General features: G+C 52.4%; 1 protein-coding gene across 4 annotated transcripts; it reads right to left on the reverse strand.

Annotated features, from left to right (window-relative positions):
* Positions 1–4,408: 4,408 nt before the first annotated feature.
* On the reverse strand, positions 4,409–24,748 carry RBCK1 (RANBP2-type and C3HC4-type zinc finger containing 1). 4 transcript variants are annotated; one of them, XM_071211621.1, is made up of 13 exons: positions 24,590–24,742; positions 23,860–23,943; positions 22,727–22,868; positions 14,755–14,848; positions 14,475–14,673; positions 13,306–13,427; positions 12,904–13,077; positions 11,738–11,898; positions 10,544–10,655; positions 7,860–8,039; positions 6,553–6,651; positions 6,097–6,240; positions 4,409–5,067 (listed from the first exon to the last, which is right to left on the reverse strand). In XM_071211621.1, the coding sequence occupies exons 2-13, from the start codon at positions 23,879–23,881 to the stop codon at positions 4,987–4,989; spliced, it is 1,530 nt and encodes a 509-aa protein (XP_071067722.1). In that variant the 5' UTR covers positions 23,882–23,943; positions 24,590–24,742; the 3' UTR covers positions 4,409–4,986. The 4 variants fall into 4 exon arrangements, with proteins under 4 accessions (XP_071067722.1, XP_058142824.1, XP_058142825.1 ...); XM_058286841.2 differs by having other exon boundaries at positions 22,727–22,871; XM_058286842.2 differs by lacking the exon at positions 22,727–22,868 and having other exon boundaries at positions 24,590–24,748.
* Between the last annotated feature and the right edge of the window lie 752 nt (positions 24,749–25,500).

Below are 25,500 nucleotides of genomic sequence, written 5' to 3' on the forward strand. Positions count from 1 at the left end.
GTTCTGAGAATGCCTTCAGCTCTAAAGGCTGACATTTGCTGTTGAAACCCAAAAGGAGGGAAGCAGATGTGGCTCAAGCTATTGGGCTCCCATCTACCATATGGGAGGCCCCAGGTTCACTTTCCAGGGTCTCCTGGTGAAGAACTGGCCCATGCTGCAGAGAGCTGGCGCAGCAAGATGACGCAACAAAGGAAGACTCAGAGGAGAGCAGAGACACAGCAGATCAGGGAGTTGAGGTGGCTCAAGCAATTGAATCCTCTCCTACACCCGAGGTCCCAGCATCCATTCCCAGTGCCTCCTAAAGAGAAAGGCAGAAGAGAATAAGATAAGTAGACAAGGAGAGCAAACAATAGGGGAGGGGGGATTAAAAAAAAAAAAAAAAAGCAGAAGGCTGTTGTGAATGCAACTTTGTCTCCACATGAAGTTTGCTTCCACCCTGGGGATGGATCCATCAAGGAGGCAAGATTACATGTATGGGACGTTTGCTAATATGTCCCTGGCTAAAAGAGGTGGGAAGGTGTCCCAAGGCAGAGTTGTCATCACTTGGCTCCATGACCATGATAAACCCACCTCTGTGCCTGGCTGCCACACTTTTTTTTTTTTTTAATTAGAGAAATTATAGGTTTACAGAAAAATCATGTAAAAAAAATAAGTATTCCCATATAACCCCATTCCATCATTAACACTTTGCATTAGTGTGGTAACTTTGTTACAATTGATGAAAGAATACTATTTAGTCCATAGTTTACACTAGGGTGTATTTTTTATTTCCAATCTACCACCCTGTTAATGCCTTGCGTTTGTGTGGTACATTTGTTTTAATTCACAGAAGATCATTTTGAAAGTTGTACTATTAAGTATAGTCCATCGTTTACAATAGGGCTCACTGTGTTGTACAATCCTGGTTTTCTCTATTAGTTTTTATTCTAGTAACATACAACCTAAAATTTCCTCTTAACCACATTGTGTAATTCAGTTAATTACACTCACAATGTTGTCATTGCCACCCTTTTGATTGGACAGTTGTAGAGGACACCAGGGACTAGCCAGGATGCTCCCCCCTGCCCCTAAGATGCCCCACCAGAGAGTTACATTGGTGGAACAATTAGTTTTAAGTGTGAAATTCAGGGGCAGTTTCATAGGAGCCCACATCTGAGTATAACGAATAAGGAGAATTTTAATAAGTAGAGAATCAAAGGAAGGGTATGTGAGATGAGGGGAAAACAGCCAGTGTAAAGGTAACAATACAAAGTGGGTGTTTTGGGGACAGCAAAGTCCAGGAGGACCAGAGTTGGAAGTCTTTTGAGAGAGGCAGTGAGTGATAGCAGTGGAAGGGTATTTGGAGCAAGGCCAGGGAGGGGTGTGAGCATAGTATCAAGGAGGTGAGACCCCTCCACAGGTTAAAGGACAAGGCAGGGGCATGACCAAAGTCTGCGAGAGAACAATTGGTGCCTAATGAGTCAGATGAGAACCAAAGTGCTGTCTGTTTCTGGCAGCATGAGCTTAGCACATCACTTCCTCTGAGACTTGTTTCCCATGCAGTAAAATGGAGGGTCTAATGAAATGATGGAGTCGTGTGAGTGTTCTAATTCTATTCCAGGGAATACTTACTGATCAATGCTTTTAGGCAGCTCTGTGCTTGGGCCTCAGTGCTCATCAGGGATTAAGCAGTAACTGAAAAAATACTCCAGATTTTGTGAAGTCCAGGATGTGGGGCGTGAGGTATAACCTGGCTTTATTTGCTCTGTCCTGCCTTGCTGCTCCACCGAGGTTTTCTGCTGGTGGTCCCTGCCGCCTTTTTCCCTACCTTGTAATGGCCTCTACTTGCTGGTAGTCTTTTCTCCAGATGTACATTTGGTTGGAACTTGCCCAGCAGCTTCTGTGAGCAGGCAAGTCTATGAGCTTACCTCCAACCTCCTGCTTTTAAGTGGCTTTTGTGCCAGCCCTGGCATGGGCTGTGGGGCCCATCCTCCACATCCTGTCCACACCAGCGGCAGTCACCCTTTATCTGAGCAGTGAGCTTCCACTCACCTTCCACTTTTCCTGGGGAGAAAAAGGGATTGCATCACCCAAGTACATGTGGGATCTCAGGCCACTTCCTCAGCGGGGTGGTTTGAGCCTGAGGCTTGTGGCACTAAGTCTGCCCTGGAGAGCTGGTGCTAGGCTCTCACGTTTGTGGCCGATTTGGGTGATCCCCTGGGAGGTGGAGGCACCACCACTTGACCCTGCAGGGAAGAGTGCCCATGAACCTGCCCACCTTAGACCTGGCACATTCCATACATTAAGCATCAAGCTGGAGGCTAGAGATCAGGGACGGCCCTGCACTTGGTTCTGACTGCCCATCTGACTGCCCCAGATAGAAACCCACTTCCTATGCTGGAGGAGATGGAGCAGGCTGAGTGAACGACGCAGGCAGTGCAGCCCACGCTGCCGGGCTCATTATTTTCATAATATATTTGAGAAAAAGAATGGTGCCTGAGGAGGGTGGGGGTGATGAGCACAGTGGACTGGGGAGTCCTCAGGAAGAGGGGCAGCCTCCCCATGACTCTGCAGACGAGGACCAATATCTCTCAATATAAAAATACTGGCAACCAACTCACATTTGTAAAACAATGCCAGTGGAATGGTTACTGCCTGTGGCTTACCACTTTGAAACCCCTGCTTGTCTCTGGTGCCCAAGCCCTGAAAGTTGCTGAGACGTTTAAGACAGGAGATGCAGGAGGGTATAGCTGAAAGAGTTCTGCCCCAGGCTGGGTCCCTCTGGCTCTCCTGCAGCCCAGCTCTCCCCTCATCATCCTGTCTCCTCCCAACCACGGCTCCGCCCGACCCTTTCTCGCTCCCAGGGCTCCATCAGCTGCCGCGAGCCAACGCTGGCCAAGCAGAAAGGCTTTCAGTCCATCCACATGTCCTCTGACGTCCCTATCACAGTGCTTGTGGTCGAGTCACTCTTCCTCCAAACCCTGTATCTTGGAGCCTAAAGTCCCAGCCTTGACCAGAAGAGATGCCGGCTCGTGTTGTAACTGTGATTCCCACTGGGGTGCAGATGATGTCTTGACTCAAGTATTAGGTTTCAACTGGGGATAGGGGGGTCACAGAATAGGCACCCCAGGACCCTGTTGTATTCACCAGCAGAGTGGATCTTTTTTTTAAATTAAACTTCTAATTTTGAGATAACTGTAGATTCATTGCAGTGCATGCTGCTGTAATAAATAGTACAGAAAGATCCCATGCACCTATTACCCTGTTTCCCCTGCAGAACTAGAATATACTATCACAATCAGGGTAGTAACACTGATACATACAAGATAAAAACATTTCCATCATCACAAGGATCACTAATGTTTTTTTCTTTTAATAATGTTATTTTATAATCACACCCACTTTCCTCCAGACCCCAACCCCTCCATATACATATAAATATACACACATACATACATACATACATATATATTTTTTAAGGTACCAGGGCTGGATTAAACTGCAGACCTTGTATGTGGGAAAAGCCAGTACTCAACCACTGAGCCATATCTTCTCCCAAGTTGTTTTTTTCATTTGTTCGCTTGTTTTTAGGAGGCATCCTCTCATTGTTTGCATTGCTGTGTCTTGTTGGTTGTGTGCTGGTCTTCTTTTTAGGAGGTGCTGGGAAACAAACTGGGGACCTGTGATGTGGGAGGGAGGTGCCTAATCACCTGAGCCACTTCTATTCCCTGCTGTCTCTCATGTTGTTTTCTTCCTTGTGTCTCATTTTGTCATCTTATTGCATCAGCTTGCTGCGCCTGCCCATCCCATCAGCTCGTTGTCTTGCATGTCTTCTTTAGGAGGGACCAGGAACTGAAACTGGGACCTCCCATGTGGTAGGTGGGAGCTCAATCGTTGAGTCACATTCACTTTCCCCAAGTGGATCTTAGTAATTGCTGCTGAACCGATACTTCGAAGTTTTGCCTGAAATCTTAAAATTAGGATGGACAACCTCAACCCTCAACAGCAGCAGCTTCATTTGTTCCTGAAACAGGACTGTTCCCCAACCCTAGATAGCTAACAAGAGGTCAAAAGAGGGCAGCAAGGTTTCCTGCCAGCCTGCAGCTGCTGCCTTGACCCCTTCCTCTCCCTAAGCCATGATCATCTACAGAAGTGTCTTTTCAGACCCTCGGCACACTGCAACCCACTCCCCACAACCCCCACCCAGGCTAACAGTGACCCAAGGACATCTCTTCCCCTGGAGCTGGACACAGGCATGCCAATTCTGGTGCAAGCGTCCGGGGGCTCAGACACAGCCTTGCTGAGCCATTGGAAGTGGTCAATACACCACTGTCCTGCTGCGATGCCCAGAAAGCTGGGGAGCCTGCCTGGGTGCAGAATCCTAGCCCATCACCCTTTCAGTCCTCCTCAAAAATGCCACACTTACCCGTTCCTGGAAAACCATTTTAATTAGCTTACACAGTAGCAAAGAGGGAGATGCAGAGGCTGGGCCTCATGGGCTATGCTTTAGAACCTGCCGGGTCTCCCTCCTGGCTGGGAGCAGGGTTAGCAGCAGCTCTGGGAGGCCACCGGCCTCCAACAGCACAGGCAGAGCAAAGTCGCCCCCAGAAAGCTGAAAAGGGAAGTGGGGAGACTAGGAATGCTTGGCATATGCTGACAAGAGCGCAGGGAGGAGTGTGGAGCCACATGGGAGGTGCTGTCAGGCAGCCTCCGAGATGAGAGATCTGGCTTCGGATGGCACAGGAAGGTAAGGGCAAAGGCACTGGGGCAGTAGCAGCTGTGGACAACAGGCGAGCTCCAGGCAGGCCCCCTGCAGCACCCACAGCAAACAAGCCACCATCCAGGCAGCTCAGGGCCTTGGCCTCTCGGCAGGACCCCTGCCTCAGTCAAGCCCAAAGGCATGTCCCAGGCCAGCAGTCACAGGCCAAGCCCAGGCCCAGCCCAGCCCAGCCACCAGCAGCCTACAGATGTGAGGCTGCGGGGCCTTGGGACCAGGTTGTCGTCAGCTCAGTGGCAGTTCTGACAGCTGGGGTGGCAAGGAACCCCAGACACCCGGCAGCGGCAGCCCCCACTGGTGTCTCCTGGGCCCTGGGTGGGGAGGAGAGAAAAGAGTAGTGTTGGGGTAGTGAGGCTGTGAGTGCCCCCCGTGCGCCACCATCACGCCCCGGAGCAGTGCACACTCCCACTCTAGGCTCGGCCTCTGCAGGTGCTCCTGCTCAGAACAGCCTCGGCCTCAACCTGCTGGAGGCAGTCACCAGGGCCCCTTCTGGGCTCCCACAGCACCCTAATTTCGTGGTCTCCATCCGCCCACCCCTAGACCCAGAGCAAGAAGAGGAAGTATGGATTTTGGCATATTCTGGTGTGTCCACACGCTGGCAGGGTGAATAAGAGAGGCCTTCTCTGCTTCCATCTGTGCTCCTGCTGGCCTGTGTGTGACCACGAGTCCCCCCTCCAGGGACATGCACCTAAATGGCAGCTACCATGCAGGAGTGCTCGCTGTGTGATGGGCGCTTCTCTTGCACTTTCTCATTTGATTATGACAACCTGAGAGAAACCCCGCAGTCACCCCCATCTTACAGATGAAGAAATTGAGGCTTAGAGAGGAAGGGGCAGCCTAGTCTCACAGCCAGGACAGGACGTGCCAGAGCCGGGACTGGTCTGCATGACGCCAGCCTGGACCCTCAACACCATCCTCCAGGGCAGGGGTTGGCAAGCTTTTCCCACAATGGGCAGTTAGTGATTTCAGGTTGTGCAGGCCATGCGGCCCCGCCACTGTAGCACAGCATGGCGATGCGCCAACAGAACTTCACTTAGGGTCACTGGAACCTGTGACTTTTGTTTTTGTGGTACCAGGGGTGGGGGATTGAACCCAGGACCTCCCCATGTGGGAAATGGGCCCTCAACTGCTTGAGCCACATCCACTCCCCTGGAATTTGAATTTCACATCAGTTTCACATGTTGTGAAATATTCTTTTGATCTTCTCCACCGTTTTTTTTTTAAATGTAGAAAACATTCTTAGCTTGCAGGCTGTACAAAAACAGGCCAGTTTCCCCACCCCCTATTCTGCGGCAAGGCCCTCAAGGACACCCTCCCCTGCTGCGCCCGGAAGGACTCACCGCGGGCCCCCAGCGTGGGCCCTTGGTGACCCAGCAGATCTCCGTGTGGCAGACAGTGCAGCGAATCCAGTCGCAGCCGTCCTTCTTCTGCACGACGATCTTGCACTGGGGGCAGTGCATGGCCTCGCCCTGCTGCAGCATCACCTGGAGCAAGCGTGGCAGTGCTGACTTCGCGGCAGGACCGGGCAGCCACCTGGCCCGGTGCGGCCCGTGGCCTCCTTCTCCACCATTGCCCGCCCCTCTGGAGCCGTGCGATCCCTCCCCACGCTTCTCCACCCGAGCCGGCTTCCAGCCTCCGCACTCTCTTTCCTGCTGCTCCCTCCCTCCACCCAGATGGTCTTCTGACTCCTTGTCCTAAGTCCCATCTGCCCTGACAGGAGGCAGAGGGGAGGTCAGAGCTTCTAGGGAGGCGCGGCCCACTGCCCTTCCTGAGAAGCGCCCCCGCCCCAGCCTCACTTTCAGCATCTCTGTCGTCTGCCGGGCGGCCACGTCGTTCTGAGCCCGCAGCGCCAGGTCATCCTGGTACTCCTTGCAGTTCATCTGCTCGTGAATGGCCTGTGGCAGGGTGAGAGGCTGGGGTGAGAAGCTTCCCCACGGGGTTAAGAAGCAGGGAGAGATGAGGGGCAGAGTACGCATCTCCATAAGCACTTTTTTTTCGTTTTAAGATTTTTTATTTATTCCATTTGCGCTTGCTGTCTGCTCCCTGTATCCATTTGCTGTGTGCTCCCTGTGTCTGCTTGTCTTCTCATCTTCTCTTTAGGAGGCACCTGGAACCAATCCTGGGCCTGCTGATGTGGAAGAAAGGCACTCAATCGCTTGAGCCACCTGCCACCTCAGCTTCCTGGTTTGTTGTGTCTCTCATTGTCTCTCCTCTGTCTCTCTTATGCCAGCTCACCGCACGGGCTAGCTCACTGCACGGGCCAACCTGCCTTCACCAGGAAGCCCTGGGAAACGAACCTGAGACCTCCCATATGGTAGACGGGAGCCCAATCGCTTCACCCACATCTGCTTCCCTACATAAGCACTTAATGCCCCCAGATGTAGTCACCAGCGGGCCTCACTTGTAAACTGTACACCCATTTTACAGAAGCGGACACTGAGGCCCAGGGAAGGTAAGGCCAGGACTGTCGTAAGTGCTAATAATTATATACCCGTATTTGCTTAAATATGGGCAGGCACAGAAATCCCCAACACACCTCTCTTCCAAGTGGGGCCCCGTTCCCACCTAGGTTCTGGCCCTGTCACTTCAGCTGGGTCTGAGCAGGCTCCTGGCCTGCCTGCTAATGACCAGCCCCATTAGTGGCCAACATTCTAGATGATGGGGCAGTGACTGGCCTGGGGTAGGGATGGGGTTGGGGTCAGCGATCAGAACAGGGCAGGAACTGAGACTCGGGCTGGGGCTGGCATTCAGTGGGGCTGGGTCCAGGGTCAGAGCGCAGTTTGGGGCTCTGTATGGGGTTGGGGCTCAGTCTGGGGCCAGATCTGTTGGTGACTGGGGTCAGGGCTGGGCTCAGGCCAGGTACAGGGCTCAAGCAGGGGAGGGTTCGGTCCAGGTTTGGACTCAGCCTCCGGGTTGGGGCTCAGTGAAGGTCAGCAGCTGGGTCAAGTGCAGGCTCAGTGTGGGGCCCAAGCCAGGTGCTGCCACAGACAGGCAGCTCTAAATCACAACTCCCAGCCAGCAACATGCGCCCTGCTCCCAGGGGAACGAGCGGTGAGCCCCTGGCGGGGCGCGAGGACTAAGCAGTGGAGGTGCCGGTTCCCACCTTGCAAAGCAGGCAGTTGATGTGGAAGCACACGGGACAGGTGAACTCGTTGACGTCATCCTCAAAGAAGCACCACCCCTTGCAGTCAGGGGTCTTGCAGTGGTAGCTGAAGGTGCTGCGGTTTTCAGCGATGGAGATGCCCAGGTCCAGAAAACGCTGGTAATCCTCAGGGGTCAGGAGCTGCCAACAGACCAGGTTCAGAGCACCTGGCCCTCCACGCCCCCAAATACCCTCCAGGAAGTTCCCAAAACATGAGCTCCACACAGCCAAGACCTTCTCTTGCCATAACCCTCATAGTGTTTCAAAATGCCATTCAAAAAAGACAGAAGGTTCTTCTCTATACTCATGGTATGGAGGTATGGAAAAGCTCTGAGAGGTCACTCACTCACAGGGGTCAATCTGCAAAAACTGGGAGATGTGGTTCTTTTTTATTATTATTATTTCTTGACAATCAAGGTAAGCTCTGTCTTAACACTGACGGGATACAAGTTTAAGGAATAGATGCCTCAGGGGTCTAAATTCCAGTCATAACACATTAAAATACCAAACTGTCTGGTTTCAACAAAAGATTTTAAAAACATACAAAGAAAAAGGAAGTGGTGGCCTAAGCAAAGGAGAAGACTAAAGCATTAGAAACCATCAATGAGGAGGATCGGACCTCTGACGTGCCAGAGACTTTTAAAAATGGCCCTAAATATGCTCAAAGAACTAAAAGAAAACATGAACAAAGAACTAAAGGAGATCAGGAAAATGACAGATGAACACAAAGAGAATATCAATAAAGAGATAAACATTATGAATGAAACAGAGCTGAAGACCACAGTAACAGAACTTTAATTCCCTAGGGGAATTCAACAGTAGATTGGAGCTGGCAGAAGAAAGAATTACAGAACCTGAAGATAAGACAATTGAAATCATCCAGTCTGAGGAGCAGAAAGAGGAAAAAATAAAGAGTGAACAGAGCCTGAGGAACTGAGGGACACTGTCAAGTGCATCAGTACATGCACTGCGGCAGTCCCAGGAGGGGAAGGAAGAAAGGGGCACAGAGAAGATTCAAAGAAATAACAGCTGAGAACTCCCCAAATTTAACGAAAGGCATGAATTTACATATCTAAGGTGTTCAACAAACTCCGAACAAGACAAACCCAAACAGACCTACCCCATGACAGGTTATAATCAAATGTTGAATGCCAAAGATAGAGAATTCTGAAAGCCTCAAGAGAGAAGCAAAGTGTCAGGTACAAAGGAGCCTCAAAAGATTAAGTGCAGGAAAGCAGACTTGGCTCAATGGACAGCACGTCTGCCTACCACATGGGAGGTCCAGGGTTCAAACCCAGGGCCTCCTTGACCCGTGTGGAGCTGGCCCACGCGCAGCGCTGATGCGCACAAGGAGTGCCGTGCCACGCAGGGGTGTCCCCCGTGTAGGGGAGCCCCACATGCAAGGAGTAAGTCCCATAAGGAGAGCCGCCCAGCGCAAAAGAACGTTCGGCCTGCCCAAGAGTGGCACCGCACACACGGAGAGCTGATGCAGCAAGATGACACAACAAAAAGAGACACAGATTCCAGGTGCTGTTGACAAGAATACACGTGGACACAGAAGAACACACAGTGAAAGGACTCAGAGAGCAGACAACTGGGGTGGGGAGAGGGGAGAGAAATAAATAAATAAATACCATTAAAATTGGTGGATCTGGGTATCTGGGGCTGGGAGTGGGGGTTTGTTGGACTTCTTGGTATTGGGTTTGTAATGTTTTTGCAACTGTCCTATACGTTTGAAATTATTTCAAAATAAATTGTTTTTTTTTTTAAAAAAAGGCAGACAAAAATAATAACAAGCAATGCTGGGAAAGATGTGGCTAAACTAGTATCCTCCAACATCCAATTTAATAAAACAATGTGGCAATAATGTTTTAGTCATCCCAAACTTTTCTGACCCTCTGGGACCCATCACACTTCTACAAGTTTATCTTAAGAATATAACATGTAAGAAGAAAGAGGCACCAAGTAATATGTTCCTTGAACCATTACTTAAGAAACTGAAATTAATAAAAGAGGTATAAACAAGATAGACGCTGTAGAGATTCAAAATAATCTTTAGAAAGATTCAATAACAAAACAGCACAAGCAGTTGCAGCTGTGCTGGCTCCAGTGAGGTAAATCGCAGGCAGGTCACTGAGGAAGCCCAGCAACCACCCGAGCAGCCCTTCTCAGAAGTCCCACAGATGAGAGCTGAAAAGGGGGCTGCTTTTAGTCAAAGGGGTAGGGGTTCTTTCCACATACTCTCTGATCCAATCTTTACAACTCTTGAACTAGGAACTGACTGTAACCTTGACCCTAAGCAGGACGAGGAAACAGGCACCGAGAGGCCATGTGACTTGGCACCCAGGCCATCTGGCTCGAGCTCCCCGCTCCGCTGTCCTTCCACCTCAGGGTGCTTTCTTACTACTTCCCCCATTTCCTGCCCTATTCACTGCTTGGGTCCCCAGCACGGCACGCCGAGGTTTTTGATAGGGGTCTGCTGGCTGAGACCAGCACTTTCTTTTTAGGAGGTATGGGGATTGTACCCAGGACCTCATACATGGGAAGCAGGCGCCCAAATACTGAGCTACATTGGCTCCCGAGGCCAGCACTCGAGCCAGTTCCCCTGGGACAGGACATGTGCCCCTTCGCCCCTCAGGCCTTACCGCCCGGATCTCCCTCTCCAGCAGCTTGCCCGAGCACGAGTAGGTGTTGTCCATGAAGGGACAGGTGACCTCCGCCTCCTGGCTGTTGCGGATGGTGCCCTGCAGGCACTCCCTGGGGGAGCGGTGGGAGGAGGGGTTAGGGCCAGCTGAGCCCCCTCCAGGGATGCCACCCCTCTCGCTGCCATGCCTAACTCCGGGGTCCTCAGCCACCACCAGGTGGGCATCTCTTTCAATACCTCCCTTCTTTTCCCACCCACCAACCCATCACCAAGGTTTCCACTTCTGTCCCCGCCCCGGCCACCACTCTGACCCAGACTTCCTCCGCCCCTGCTTGGGTGACAGCCGCAGCCTCCTGCTGGGCTCCCTGCACCTACCTTGCCCTGGGAGTCTGTTTCAACACAGCAGCCACACTCCTCCCCAGTGGCCTCCTGCCCTGCCCAGAACAAACTGGAACCCCTCACTACGGCTCACATGCTACCCCCTCACCCCCCTAACACACTTCTCTGTCCCACCTCCTGCTCTTGTTCTCCCCCTTCACACACACGCGCACGCACACACACACACTGGCCTCCTTGCTCTCCTCCAGGCCAGCACAAGCCCACTGCAGACTCCCTCCCCCTTGCTTTCTGCGGTCTCTGCTCAGTCACCTCCTCCAGGCTTCCCCAGCCACATTTTTGCACGGCCCCTGTTGTTTTTATCACTGTCCACTGTTACTTAGCATTTGAGAACTTGCAACTGTAGCAAGCAGGTGGCTTGCCTACCATCTGCCACCCCTGGAACATGCAGAAGCTCCAGGGGGCGGCAAGTAAGCCTTTCGTTGGCTCCTGGATCCCCGGGGCCTAGCAGAGTCCCAGGCCCCCAGGGGTGCCCTGTTCTCAACGGCTGTGGACGAGAGGCCTGGATGGGCACAGGCTGCCAGGCCTGGGGGCTTGATGCCCGTACGGCCTGGGTGGTGGTAACAGAGCTGGAAGACCTGGGCTTACAGCCAGTTGCTCCACTTGAGGTCTGTGGGGCCACAGGCAGGTTGCTTGGCCTCTCAGTACCTCACAAGCCTCCTCCGCCAAACTGGGAGGACAGAGCCTGCCTCGCAGGTTTCTGGCTGCAGTGAGCTGAACAGCACAGGGCCCCGCCCACCGGAAAGGCAGTCCAGCCAAGCCAAGCCTGCAGGTCTGGAGCGCAGGACACAGGGCCCACCTGCAGAAGGTGTGCAGACACTCCCGCAGCACCACGCCCTCTCCGGGCCCCAGCACCGAGTAGCACACGGGGCACTCGGTGGGCTCGGTGTTCAGCACCAGGCTCCTCTGGTCCAGCTGGATGTGCTGCAAGTAGTTCCCCTCCTGCTGCTGCTGCTTCCGCTGGACACAGGGGGCGGGGGCACGGGGCGAGTCAGGGTCTCAGAGGCAGTCAGACCGGTGCCAGTGCCGGGTGGAGGAAGAGGGTGGGGGTAGGATGAGGGCCTCAGGGACTGGGTCAGACCAGGAGCAAAACGGGAAGATTTAGGATCCAGGGGAGGGGTGGGGGGCAGGTGAAGGGTGGGCAGGAGGAGAGAAGGCTGGGAAGGGTGGTGGGGTCGGGGGAGCAGGGCCAGGCAGGGAGGCAGAAGCCACGGAGTAAGAGGGCAAGGGTCTTGGGCAGCAGGGCTCACACCCCTGCCAAGGAGCAGGACAGAGAAAAGAAAAAGCAGCATGGCAGGGCTGGGGTCTGGCGGGGCAGAGCCGGGTCAAGGTCACAGGGTAGGTCAGGGGTAGAAGGATGTCTAAGGCAAGGAGAGGATGGGATCTCGACCAATACAGATGGGACCCGGAGTGGAGTCACCGGGGTGGGGAGGTAAGGGCAGTCCCGGGGAATGCAGGTGGGAGATGAGGCTTAGGGACCCTGATCAGGTATTTGTGTAACAGGTGTGTAGGCAGGACAGAGTGGGGCTGGGGCCAGGGTCACAGGGAGTCAAGGGTGGGCTGTAGGCCTGTGAGGGAGTGGGGTGAGGGTCAGAGAGTCAGGGACAAGGTCACGAGCAGATCGGGCTGAGGTCCGAGTTGAGGCACGGTCAGGGTCAAGGTCAAGGCCTAGGACACTGGTGCATAATGGTGGGGACCCTCAAGGCTAGAGGCGGGGCCACAGCCCATTGAGGGGCGGGGCAAGTGATCCCGGGTGACAGGCAGCGACATCCGCGGAGGGCTAGTCACGGTCCGGACAGGGTCACCATCCGGACAGGGTCACCGTCAGGGGCGTGCGCAGTCGTAAGAGGGTAAGGCAGAACCGGGAGGAGGGCAGAGTGGCGGCGTCCCGCTCCTGGCCTGTGCCTCCCCCGTCCGGCCTCCAGGGGTTAGTGTCCAGGTGTCTGTCCGGCCCGGGGCGCCCACCTGCTGGTACTGGCGCAGCGCCTCCTCCTCGCCCTCCAGGCGCGCGCGCTCCTCCTCGTCCGGCTGGTACGAGGCTGGAACCTGGTAGCCCTCGGGCCGCGCCCGGCAGCACATCTCGCAGCCCGGCCGCGTGGGCTTGTTGATGAAGGTGCACCCCGGGCACTGCCAGCCCACCTGGGGGCAGAGGGGCCGTGAGCGGCGCGGGGCGCGGGGCGCGGGGCCGCGGGGCGCGGGGCGCGGGGGCGCGGGGCCGCGGGGGCGCGGGGCCGCGGGGGCGCGGGGGCGCGGGGCCGCGGGGGCGCGGGGCCGCGGGGGCGCGGGGCCGCGGGGGCGCGGGGCCGCGGGGCCGCGGGGGCGCGGGGCCGCGGGGCCGCGGGGCCGCGGGGCGCGGGGCCGGCTTACCCGCGGGGGCTCCGGCGTGGGGTGCGGCTGTCCCCGCCCCGGCTCCTGGGGGGCTCCGGGCTTCGGGGCTGCGGGCTCCAGGGGACCCCGTGGCTGCAGCGTGAGGTCCTTGAAGCCCAAATCTGCGGGAGAGGGGGGAAGCGGGTGGCGGAATGAGCCGCTCCCCTCGCCCTCCCCACCTTCTCTCCATCCCCTCCTCCACGGGGCATCTCCAGCCTCCACGCCCTGGCGCCCCGGCTCCCACGGCTCAGCGTTTCTGCTCCACTGTGAAAGCTCCTGTGCCCTCTGGCTTCCAAACCCGGCCTCAACACCCACCTCCCGAAGAGAAGCACCTAGACAGCCACAGCGCTTTTGAGGTCTTCCTGCCAAAATACTAACTCTGAATCCACGAGGAAGCACTGGGCAAACCCAAGCTGAGGGGCATTCTACAGAAGAAAACAAAACTGGCCCGGATTCATCAAAATGTCAGTATCAAGAAAGTCAAAGGAAGGCTGAAAAGACCTAAGATGGAAGGAGTCTAGAGGATGGCAGCTGAATATCATGTCTTTTGTTATAAAGGACAATAGTGGAACAACTGGTAGAAGTTAAAGATCTGTAATTTAGATAATAATAGTAAGGTATTCTACAATTGACAGTTGTGTGTGGTAATGTAAGAAAATGGCCGTTTGATTTTAGGAAATCGTGAAGTACTGAGGGAAGAGGAACATCATGCCTGCCACGTACTCTCAAAATGGTTAAAAAAATTATTTACATGTAAGTTTATATATATGTGGAATAAGCAAATGTGGTGAAATGGCAATACTTGGGGAATCTGGGTGAAGGTACATTTCTGCAACTTTTCTGTAAATCTGGAGTATTTAAAAAGAAAAGGTAAAAATTTTAAGATAAACTCTAGTTATTTTCATCATACCCAATCTGCAGGTGAGAAAACTGAGGTGCAGAGATGGGAAGGGACCTGCCCAAGGTCACACTGCTGGTACATGCCAGTGCCAGGACTCAACTCAGTCCTATCCCTGGGGCTGACTGTCCTCCAATCGTTCCCTGAAATGACTCCCTCCCAGGGTGGGCCCTGGACAGCAGCCCATGGGTTCTGCCCCCTCCCGCTCTCCAGCCCCAGCTGAGGCCAGGGTCCCCTCTGTGCTCCGTATAGCTCAGGAGCAGAGTCTCACCTTCCAGCATCCGCAACTGCCGCTCCCGCTGCAGCTGCTGGGGATCCAGCGAGGTGTTGCGGGCTGACAGCAGGTAGAGGTAGGCACTGTCCCCATCCCGCCGCACCCCGTGGGAGTGTAAGGTCTCCTGGTCTCGAGCCAAACGCTGCCCAATCACCCACTGCTGCAGGGCTGGGGGGAAGCCATAGTCCAGGAACACCTGGCAGGGAGCATCGAGAGAGGGAGAGTGGGAAGCAGGACCAGAGGAGAGAGAGGTGGGAGCAAATGGCCCCTCACTCACCATGTCCTTCAGGGAAGCCACCGTCATGTCAGGGCGCACCATGAGCCAGATGGTGACAACGTGCATGTGTGCATCCTCCACGCTCACCCACAGTCTGTGGAGAACAGAGGGGCAAGGGCCCACGTCACAGGGACAACCCGGCCACAACCTCAGCCACCAGCTATGGACATGTACCCGTCTGCACACATGTGCTTGCACACGGCTCTCCACACACACACAACTCCCCGTCTGCATTAGACGTCTCCCCTGGATCCTATCTCCCTGTGCTGTACCCTTTATTAGATCCCACTGCTTAAGCTCCTCCAGTGGCCACAAGCTGCTCTCAGAATGAAATCCAAACTCATCGCAGCCAAGCCCCGCCTTCCCTCTCCACTTGCTTCTATCATCCTTTCCCCTGCTCCTTAGCAAACCTCCAATTATTTACTATGTGCCAAGACCATTCCAAGTGCTTAGAATGTACTAACTTATTTAATCCACTCAACAAACATATGGCAGGTGTACTGTTTGTTATTCCCTGTTGTACAGATACGAAAATGAGGCACAGAGAGGTGAGAGTGACGATGCCGGAGGAATTAATAACAGAGAGCCAGGATGTAAACCCAAACAGTCTTCTCTTCGGAGAAAGAGGTTTTAACCATCAACTTTTCAAGGACACTCAAACCAAACGCCAAAACACCAAGAGCCGGAAGAGGAAGAGCTACAGTGAAAAAAAGAGAACTGACCCCCAAAGAAAACAGATAATTTGGGGATGAAAACAATAATAGGAATAAAGTCTAATTAGTACCTTCAGGAAGACAGGGAAAAACATTGTATCCATAAAGCAAGTACAGGCAAGAAGAAGCAATCAGCAAGTAAGGAAGGTATACCTGTTAAATATACATCCCAGAGACTTAAATCTTTGGTCTTCTCATATGCCCGGAATCGCAGCAGAGCTGTAACACCTGCTCTCCAGTTCACTGGACTCACCCAGGACAACTAACAAAAGGATGATGATGGACGACGCCCATCCCAAAAAACAAAGTATCTACAACTGCAAACAAGACAGTTCCATCCATTTGCCCCATGGGATCTAAGCCCCCTCTCAATCAGAAACAGTGGGCATCACCATCCCCACATCCTCAAGATTGAGAAATGAACGAATATCTGAGGGAATACAACTATTGACTAAAGTAGACTTATTATTACTCTGGCAATGGAAAAACTTATAACATTGATATAAAGGCAGTGGTCACCAGAGGTTCTAGGGTAGGGAGAGGGAAGAATAGGTGTAACATGGGGCATTTGGGGGACATTGGAATTGTCCTGCATGACACTGCAATGATGGATACAGGACATTATACATTTTGTCAAAACCTATAAAATTTGTTCGGTGCAAAGTGTAAACTATAATGTAAATTACAGGTCAAGGTCAGTAGCAATGCTTCAATATGTGTTCATCAATTGTAACAAATGTACCCCATTAATGAAAGATGTTGTTAATGGGGAGGGGGAGGGGAGGATATAGGAATACCCCTATATTTTCAATATAACTTTCTGTAATCTAAAGCTTCTTTCTAAATAAAATAAGAAAATGAGGAAGAGTTCCTGGGAATTAGAAAGGTGACTGCCTTTAGACCTACCTACCAGTACACAGAAAACATGGAAGACAGAGGAGCCTATTAAATGACACCACGAGGAGGCAATGAACTAAATCCACAGTGTGGGAAAATTCTAAAGGACAAAGGACAAAGCTTCTTTAAAAAAAAAAATGGTATGAAAAATGGAGAGGGAAGCGGGTTTGGCCCAATGGATGGGGCGTCCGCCTACCACATGGGAGGTCCACGGTTCAAACCCCAGGCCTCCTTGACCCGTGTGCAGCTGGCCCATGCGCAGTGCTGATGCGCTCAAGGAGTGCCCTGCCATGCAGGGGTATCCCCCGCCTAAGGAAGCCCCACGCCCGAGGAATGCGCCCCATAAGGAGAGCTGCCCAGCGAGAAAATTCAGCCTGCCCAGGAATGGCACCACACACACGGAGAGCTGACACAGCAAGATGATGCAACAAAAAGAAACACAGATTCTTGGTGCCGCTGATAAGGATAGAAGTGGTCACAGAAGAACACACAGTGAATGGACACAGAGAGCAGACAATTGGGGGGGTGGGGAATAAATAAATTTTAAAAATCTAAAAAAAAAAAAAAAATGGAGAAGTAGAATAAGAGATACTTAAGAGACATAGTAACCAAATGTTACATGTGGATCTTATTTGGCTCCTGATTTGAAAAACACTAACTGTAAAAAAAAACATAAATAAGATAATCAAAGAAATTTGAATGCAAACTAGGTATCTGAGAATTTTAAGGAATTACTGTTAGTTTTGTGTGATAAAGATATGGAGGTTATTTTTTAAGTCCTTGTTTTTTAGAGATACATATCAAAGTATTTATGGGTCAAATAACAGCTGAAATCTGCCTTAAAATACTCCAGAAAATACCCTCAGAGTTCTTCAGGAAAATGATTTTGAACACTCAGTCAACTAATAATAAAGGGGTCAAAATATGGAAATTTTTGGATCTGTAAAGATTCTAAACGTTTACCATTCAGTTTCTCCACATGAAAAGGTTTTTGTTCTTTTTTTTATTCCACATGAAAAGCTTTTGAAATACAAGATACAAGAACAGTTGAAATAAAGAAAAAAAAAAAAAATGGTTGAGTCCGAAGCAGAAGAATGGAAGAAACCAAAAAGAAATGAAAAGAACAACTGGATCTTAACCCTCAAAATGTTTTTCTTCAAGTAATAAGGGTTTTGTTTTGTTTTTTAAGATTTATTTATTTTTCTCCCCTTCCCCCCATCCCCCACCCCGTTGTCTGTTCTCTGTGTCTTTTTTTTTTTAAGAATTTTTTTTTTATTGACTTTGTAATAATATTACATCAAAAATATATATGTGAGGTCCCATTCAACCCCGCTCCCCCACCCCCCCTCTCCCCCCCCAACAACACTCGTTCCCATCATCATGACACATCCATTGGATTTGGTAAGTACATCTTTGGGTACCTCTGCACCTCATAGTCAATGGTCCACATCATGGCCCATACTCTCCTCCATTCCATCCAGTGGGCCCTCTCTGTGTCTTTTTGCTGCGTCTTCTTTGTCCCCTTCTGTTGTCAGCAGCACGGAAATCTGTGTTTCTTTTTGTTGCATCATCTTGTTGTGTCAGCTCTCCGTGTGTGCAGCGCCATTCCTGGGCAGGCTGCACTTTCTTTCCTGCTGGGCGGCTCTCCTTACAGGGCGCACTCCTTGTGCATGGGGCTCCCCTACGTGGGGGACACCCCTGCGTGGCAGGGCACTCCTTGTACACATCAGCAGTGCGTGTGGGCAGCTCCACACGGGTCAAGGAGGCCCGGGGTTTGAACCGCGGACCTCCCATGTGGTGGGCAGACACCCTATCCATTGGGCCAAGTCTGCTTCCCTATCTGGGAATATCTTAATCTCACCTTTTTTTTCCCTCTCTATTTTTTTAATGTTACATTAAAAAAAATGAGGTCCCCATATACCCCCCACCCCCTTCACCCCACTCCTCTGCCCGTAACAACAACCTCCTGCATCATCATGAGACATTCACTGCATTTGGTGAATACATCTTTGAGCAATGGAGATTCTGTGGTTTGAACTCAGGATGCCCTAACCACTGGGCCAAGTCGGCCGCCCAGTAATGAGGGTTTTATAACCTAAGAGTGTACATGGTTTTAATTGCACTAAATTCTACAGTGAATATTTCCATATCCATAAATGATATGTTAGTGGGTTTACATTTTTAGAATTAAGAGGCAAAGCACAGAACTCTTAATTATAGTCAGAAAACAAAATCTAAAAGCTATAACCTTAACGCTACCCATAAAAAAAACAAACAAAAAAGCCACAGTTGGAGCCAATCCTCTTATACAATGTCATCAGGATCAGAGGGTGGACAGTTAGAAAATTGGTTAAAGCAGAGAACTGCAAAAACAACTTTGGACAAAACTTATTAACTTATAAGCTATAAATGCATATTCATTGGCCAATCTCTAGGTGTAGAGCCTACAGGTTTTCTCTAAGCAGGAAACTGCTGACTGGAATTACCCAGGACTTTTTTTTTTATTCCATATGCATAACACGTGGTCTGTGATTTCTAGTTTCAGCTTCTTTAAAGTGGAGCAGAAGCGGATTTGGCCCAGTGGTTAGGGCGTCCGTCTACCACATGGGAGGCCCAAGGTTCAAACCCAGGGCCTCCTGACTCGTGTGGAGCTGGCCCATGCGCAGTGCTGATGCGCGCAAGGAGTGCCCTGCCACGCAGGGGTGCCCCCCACGTAGGGGAGCCCCACACACAAGGAGTACACCCCGTAAGGAGAGCCGCCCAACACGAAAGAAAGTGCAGCCTGCCCAGGAATGGCGCCACCCACACGGAGAGCTGACACAGCAAGATGACACAACAAAAAAAGAGACACAGATTCTGGGTGCCACTAACAAGGATTCAAGCGGACACAGAAAAACACATGGCAAATAGACACAGAGAACAGACAACTGCGGGGAGGGGAGGAAATAAATAAAAAATAAATCTTAAAAAAAATAAAATAAAGTGGAGGAAGAACTTAGGCACTTTGAAAGCTTCTAAATACAGAACCCTTCTGGATTCTATCTTTTTTTTTACAACTGTCTCACACTAAAGTGACCATAATTCTTTTTGGTGACTGCTGTATCGTGTCTTTTCTAAAGCCACCACTTTAGTTTTCATAGAAGCAGCTCTTAGTACTCATGCTTTATTAATTAATGTAATAGCTAGTGAAATTACGTTGTTGCAATAGTAAGTACAACTGGTATGAACTGCTTAGAGAGCAAACTCAGGGGACTGCTGGTGAGCATCCACTCCACCGGTGAGCAAGGAGAGCAGGTCTGCAAGAGGGAGGGCCTATCAAATGTAGGTGCTGATCCCGGAGGGCTGAGGGGGGGCCTGAGATCTGCCAAAGCTGCTGGTCCACAGACCACACTTTGAGTAGCCAGCTGCTGGCTGATATTGTCCACCAAACTCTGAGCGCAGCACACTTTACAGAGGAGACTCCAGTTAACTTGGGGGATCAAGTGGAGGTCAACTGGGAGAGCCGCTACTATAATATATGAACAAAAATCAGGAGCTAGGAAAAAGAAAGGCGGGAGATGAGAAGTACCGGGATAGGCTACGTGGATGAACCCTGAGAACATGCTAGGTGAAACAAGCCAGACCAGACACAAAAGGTCAAATGACTCCACTTACAGGAAATATCTAGAGTAGGCAAATTCTCGGGGACAGAAAGTCGACTAGATTGCCTCAAGTTGGGCATGGCTGGGGAAGGTAAGGGAGATGGTAGAGAGTGACTGTGAGTGTGACTTTCCTTTCAGTTTGATAAAAATGTTCTAAAGTCGACTGTGGTAATGGTTGTACGACTCCACGAATATACTAGAACCCATTGAACTGAACACTTGAAATGGGTGAACTGTATGGTAGGTGGATTTTATCTCAATAAAGATGTTTTAAAAACGTCAAATGGGATCCACCAGAACTGAAAATCAGAAAATGTAAAACTATTGCCTTACTACACAGCAGTTCCAAAGAATGAGGAAGTGCTTTATGTTCAGATGTGAAAAGATCTCCAAAAGCAGGGGAGAGGTCAGAGACTATGGTAAAAAAGGGGTGAGAAAAAAATATAAACACATATGCATGCACTTTTAATGTACTTCTGTATGTGGGTATGCTTTATATTTTTGTACACGCATGAAACTCTGTGGAAGGAGATGCTGGTGAAAGTGCCGGTGGAGATGAGAAACTGGGTGGCTGGAGGATGGGGCAAAAACGCCTTTCATTATAAACCCGTTTAGAATTTTTGCTTTATGAACCTTATCAATAAGAATAAATGACATAGGTGGAAAGTATTACAAAATGTAGTTAAAAGATAAAAAAGAGGTTACTTCTGGAAGTGGAACTTGAAAGGGAAAGGCAGTTTCATTTCAGATCCTTTCGTATAGTTTTTCTTTTTACCCTTAGTAGGTTTCACACACACATATAGATAACACACACTGTGGTAAGTGCTGGAAGGAAAAGAACAGGCTGTGACTGACGTAAACCTAATTTGGGTTCTGAGGTCAGGGAAGGCCTCCGATCATTTGCTGGGCCTTGGCCAGGCCTGTGGGGGAAGCAGCTTCAGCTGCTGAGGAACCTCAAGCAAGCCTGAGGGCAGGGAGCGAGGCGGGGCGCAGCTTTCGCAGGCGCCACCTCCCCCACTGTCGGCCTCCCCAGACTGCCTCCTCTTTACCGACAGCCAGGGGGCTTTAAGCAGGATGGTGACTGTTCGGATTTACGTTTTTTATAAATGATTTTATTTTCTTAATTTATTTTTTATTTATTTTACCGTAGGTCCAGAAATTATTTTAATAGATTTTTGTAAGATGGACAGGAAGGCGTGAGAGAAGAAGCAGGGAGACCCAGTAGGAAGCTCTTTCTGTGTGACAAGCAAGGCCCAGTGATGGGGGAAGATCTGGAAACAAGAGGAAGGACTAGAGAAAAGTTATGGAGGTAGAACTTTCTGATGGATGAAGGTGTCAGGAAAGGAGGTGCCAACTGTCAAGAGGGGGAGATGGAGAGAGAAGCAACTCTGGGGGCAGACCAGGCTCTGTTTGAGTTGTATGGAATTCTAGAAGCCTGAGCCAGATGAGACGTAACGTCCACAGTGGATCCAGGAGGCTGGAGCTCAGAAAAGCACGGGGCGTCCTGTGCACACGGATGGTGTCTAGATCACGGAGTGAGGCCTCACGGCAGAGGGTGCAGCTCCAGGAGAGAAGAGGGACCAGAACCCGTCCCGAGGGACACCAACCTTTAGGGTCAGGGAGAGGACCTGGGGAGACACTGAGAAGTCGTGGTCCCTGAGTGTGGAAAAAGGGAATGTGGTGTCTTAGATGCCAAAAGAGAACGTTACTACAAAGAGGAAGCACCACCATTTCCAGGTGATCAGCATGTGCTGGGCACTGTGCTAAGTGCTTCAGCATCAAGTTTAAGTCTCCTGCTGGAGGCTGACAGTACCCATTCTTCCTTACTTCTCTTGCTAAGAGAACCCTTCAATTCTAGCAGAATATATTACTGTACTTCCCAGCTCCTTTCAAACTGGTGTAGCTGTGAGAATAAGTTATGCTCCACAGGAACTAAGCAAAAGTAGTGTGTGCAATTTCTGGGGTGTGCCTTGAAGGGAGAGAGAGGTACCCTTCTTCTCTTCTTCCTCCTGCTGACAAGAATGCCTGTGTGGGGAAGCGGATGTGGCTCAAGTGGTTGCACATCTGCTTCCCACATGGGAGGTCCCGGGTTCGGCTCCCGGTGCCTCCTGAAAAAACAGAGACAAACAACAAGCAAAACAAATGAAAAAAACAACTCGAGGAAGCCAACATGGCTCAGTGGTTGAGCGCCGGTTTCCCACATACAAGGTCCCAGGTTCAATCCCCAGCCCCTGGTACCTAAAAAGAAAAGAAAAGAAAAAGAAAAGAATGCCCACGTGATGGCTGGAGTGGGAAGAGCCATTTTGGACCACGAGGTAAACCTGAGAATGAAAGCCATGAACAGCAGAATAACAAGAGGAGAACAAGCCTCTGAAGAATACAGGGAGCAGAGCTTCACACCTGGACGGCCATCAACCTCTACGCCACTGTCGCAATGGGGTTTCTGTGACACAGGCTCTAACTTCATCCTAAGATACCTTCTAATAGCCCTATAAGACAGCTACTGTTATTCGCCCATTTTACAAATGAGAAAACAGACTCTGAAAGATGAAACAACCTGCCCTAGATCTCTCAGCTTGTTAGTGATGGAGCTGGAGTTTGAACCCGAGTCTTCTGACATCAAAGCCCATCATTAAGAATGACTGTTCTTGAGAACAAGAATATAAAGCCACCCGCTGTGTCCAGGAGTCTTAAGTTACCCACCAGCCATGCACTCCTCACCTGATGTCCTGCGTAGGGGAGATCTCAGGCTTCAGTTGCACAATCAGGGGTACCCGTTGCTCTGCCAGCCAGATGGCACACTGCATGGCCACCTGCTCATCCCCGCCCACCACTGCCCGGGCGAGGCTCAGGGCCATCTGCTCTGCTGAAAGCCAGCACGGGGGGAGCAGGTTAGCACCAGGGTTTTATACCTTTGAGGAGCTGGGCGTGGGGGGGCGGGGAGCCACACTTTATGGATGCTCTTCCTCTGTAGCTTTCTAGTGAATTCCTACCTGTCCTCAGTATCCAGCTTAAAACGCCTTCCCTCTGGGAGGCCTTTGCTAACACTGTCCCCACTCATTCCCACCTCAGGGTCAGCTAGCTTCACTTTTTTTCCCCTTCACACTCCCAGGGTCCCCACACTTCCATTTATTTGACAGCAATTATTGAGCTTCCACCGTGTGTCAGCCACTGTCCCAGGAACTGGGATCCAGCAATGAATAAGATAAATAGGGTCTCTCCTCACAGTCCTCGTTCAACCAATTTAACAAAAGAACAAAATTCAGAAGGAAATAAACAGGGCAAGATGAGAGAAGGCCTCCAGGAGGAGGTAAGGTAGAAGACCTGAAGGAGCTGGACATGTCTCGACCCAGCAGAGGGGTTCAAGTGCAAGGGCACAGAGCTTTGGACAATCAGAAAGGAGCCAGTGGGGTGAAGGGGAGATGGTGAGGGCAGCAAAGCAGCAGCGGCTTGTGGGCCGCCCTAGGGCTCTGAGAGCAGAGGAAGGCGGGAGGGTTTCCAGCAGGGCACGCCAGGACCTGCTCTAGGCTGTCCAAGGCTGGCTGGAGAAGGCAAGGGAGGAGGCCAGGACTGGGGACTCAGTTCTGCTGAGGCCTAGCTCCCCCAACAGTCCGGGAGGTCTCCCAGCTGAACCCTTGGTTTCCTCTGGGGGCCTCCACCCCCCCGCCTCAGCACAGAACTGGCCCAAGGAGGACATCAAATAAATGAACGACAGGAAGCCAGGGACCCCAAAGGAGGAAGTGGAGGGCACGTGTCCAGAGGGGGCAAAGTTAAAGCTCCCCTCCCAGGTCCTTGAAGCAGGCCTGGCCAGGGGCCCACCTCCCACCGAAGCTCCCCCGCCAGCCCGTGCCCACCTGTCTTGGTCTTCTCGTCCATCTGGCGTGGCTGCGCCCATCCCCCCAGGCGGGGGCTCCGGGGAAATGCTACCGTCAGGTCACCTGGGGCGAGAGCGGGCGACCAGGAGCAACTCGGCCCCCACTGGGTGGCCCACCGCCAGGCCCGAGCCCTCTCTCGGCCACAGTGTCCCCGGTGGCAGTCGAGGGGGAAGCTGGGGACAGGCCCTGGGGTAGGGGACGGCCGGGACTCCGCGTGGCAGGGTGAAAGCGCCGGGGGCACCCAACCAGGCCCGTCCTGGGAGAAAACGGGGCAGGCACGGGGCGGGCGGGGGAGCCGGCTCGGGCCGGGGTTCGGGCCCACGGGGGGCGCTGGCAGTCCCCGGGAGGGCCCCCTTCACCCCGGCGCCCAGGGGCTCATCCCAGCTCTCTCCCCTCCCCGGGCAGCCCCAGTCTTTCGGGAGGGAGAGGAAAGCGGCTTCCGCGGAAGAGAAAGTGAAAGCGGCGGCCCCGGAAGTGGGGCGGGCCGGGGGTGGGGGCGGAGGGCCTGGTTCCCGGACCCGGGACCCCCCCCCGACCCCCCCCCCCCCGCCGGGCGGCGCAGGCCAAGCAATCCTTGACGCCCCTGCCCCCCGGCGGCGCCGCCCGCTCTCGGGCGCTCAAGCCGCCGGCCCCGGCGCCCCCACCCCGGCGCCCCCACCCCGGCGCCCGGAGCTGACTCCCGACTCCCCCACTCGCGACCCCCACTCACCCGCCGGGCCGCGCCGGCAGCGCCGCGCAAGGAGCGAGGGGCTGGGGAGCCGGGGGTGGGAGGGGGATGACACGGGCGGGCCGCGGGAGGCGGGGCCGCGCTGGGCCGCAGGGCAGCCCGCAGGGGCGAGTACGCGGGGCGCGGCGCCGAGCCAGGGTCGGCGGGCGCAGATCCACCCCCGCCGCCAGCAAACGCGCGGCCGGGCGGAGTCCTGAGCTCCGATTCCAGAGAGCCGGACGCTGTTTCTGTGTGGCCTGCCTAAGGCACACGGCCGGGATTTACGTCCTGGCCTGGCAGACACAGGAACCCACCCTCTGTCAAGGCCGGACCTGGCCTCTCGGGGTTCATTCTCGGCCTGGTTTTGAGCCGCTAATGACTTTTGCGTGCGCCTGGCTCAGGCTGGAAGCCCTTTGCGTCCTCCAGGACTTCCACCCTTGTTTTCTTCCACTTTTCATCCCAAAGATTAGTAGTCTCCTGATCTGCAGAATAGGTCCAGAATCTAGAATCTATCACCTCTCATATCCTCTATTCCCCATCGTGCCCTGGGCCTCAATATCCACCCCCCACCCCCACCCCCCCGTGACCTGCACCAGCCTCCTCACTGGGATTCTTGCTTCTTTTCTCCTACAGTCCATTTTTCACTCAGCTGCCAGAGTGCCTTGTTCAGATACAAATCAAAGCATTTCACTTCCCCACTCAAGACTCCCACAGCTACCATCTTGCTCCAAATAATAGTCAAAACCCTCCCCACCGTCTGTGGATTGCCCACTGCCCCACTTTCCTGCTCTCCTGTCTGACTACTCTCCCCTTGGTTCACTCCACTCAAGTCCCACTGGCCTCCTTGGTCCTGGTCCTGGTCCAGGTCCTGGTCCTGGTACAAGACAGGCACACTTGTACCACAGGGCCTTTGC

Source organism: Dasypus novemcinctus, chromosome 24 (assembly GCF_030445035.2).
Source record: "Dasypus novemcinctus isolate mDasNov1 chromosome 24, mDasNov1.1.hap2, whole genome shotgun sequence".
In the NCBI taxonomy this organism is placed as follows: Eukaryota; Metazoa; Chordata; class Mammalia; order Cingulata; family Dasypodidae; genus Dasypus; species Dasypus novemcinctus.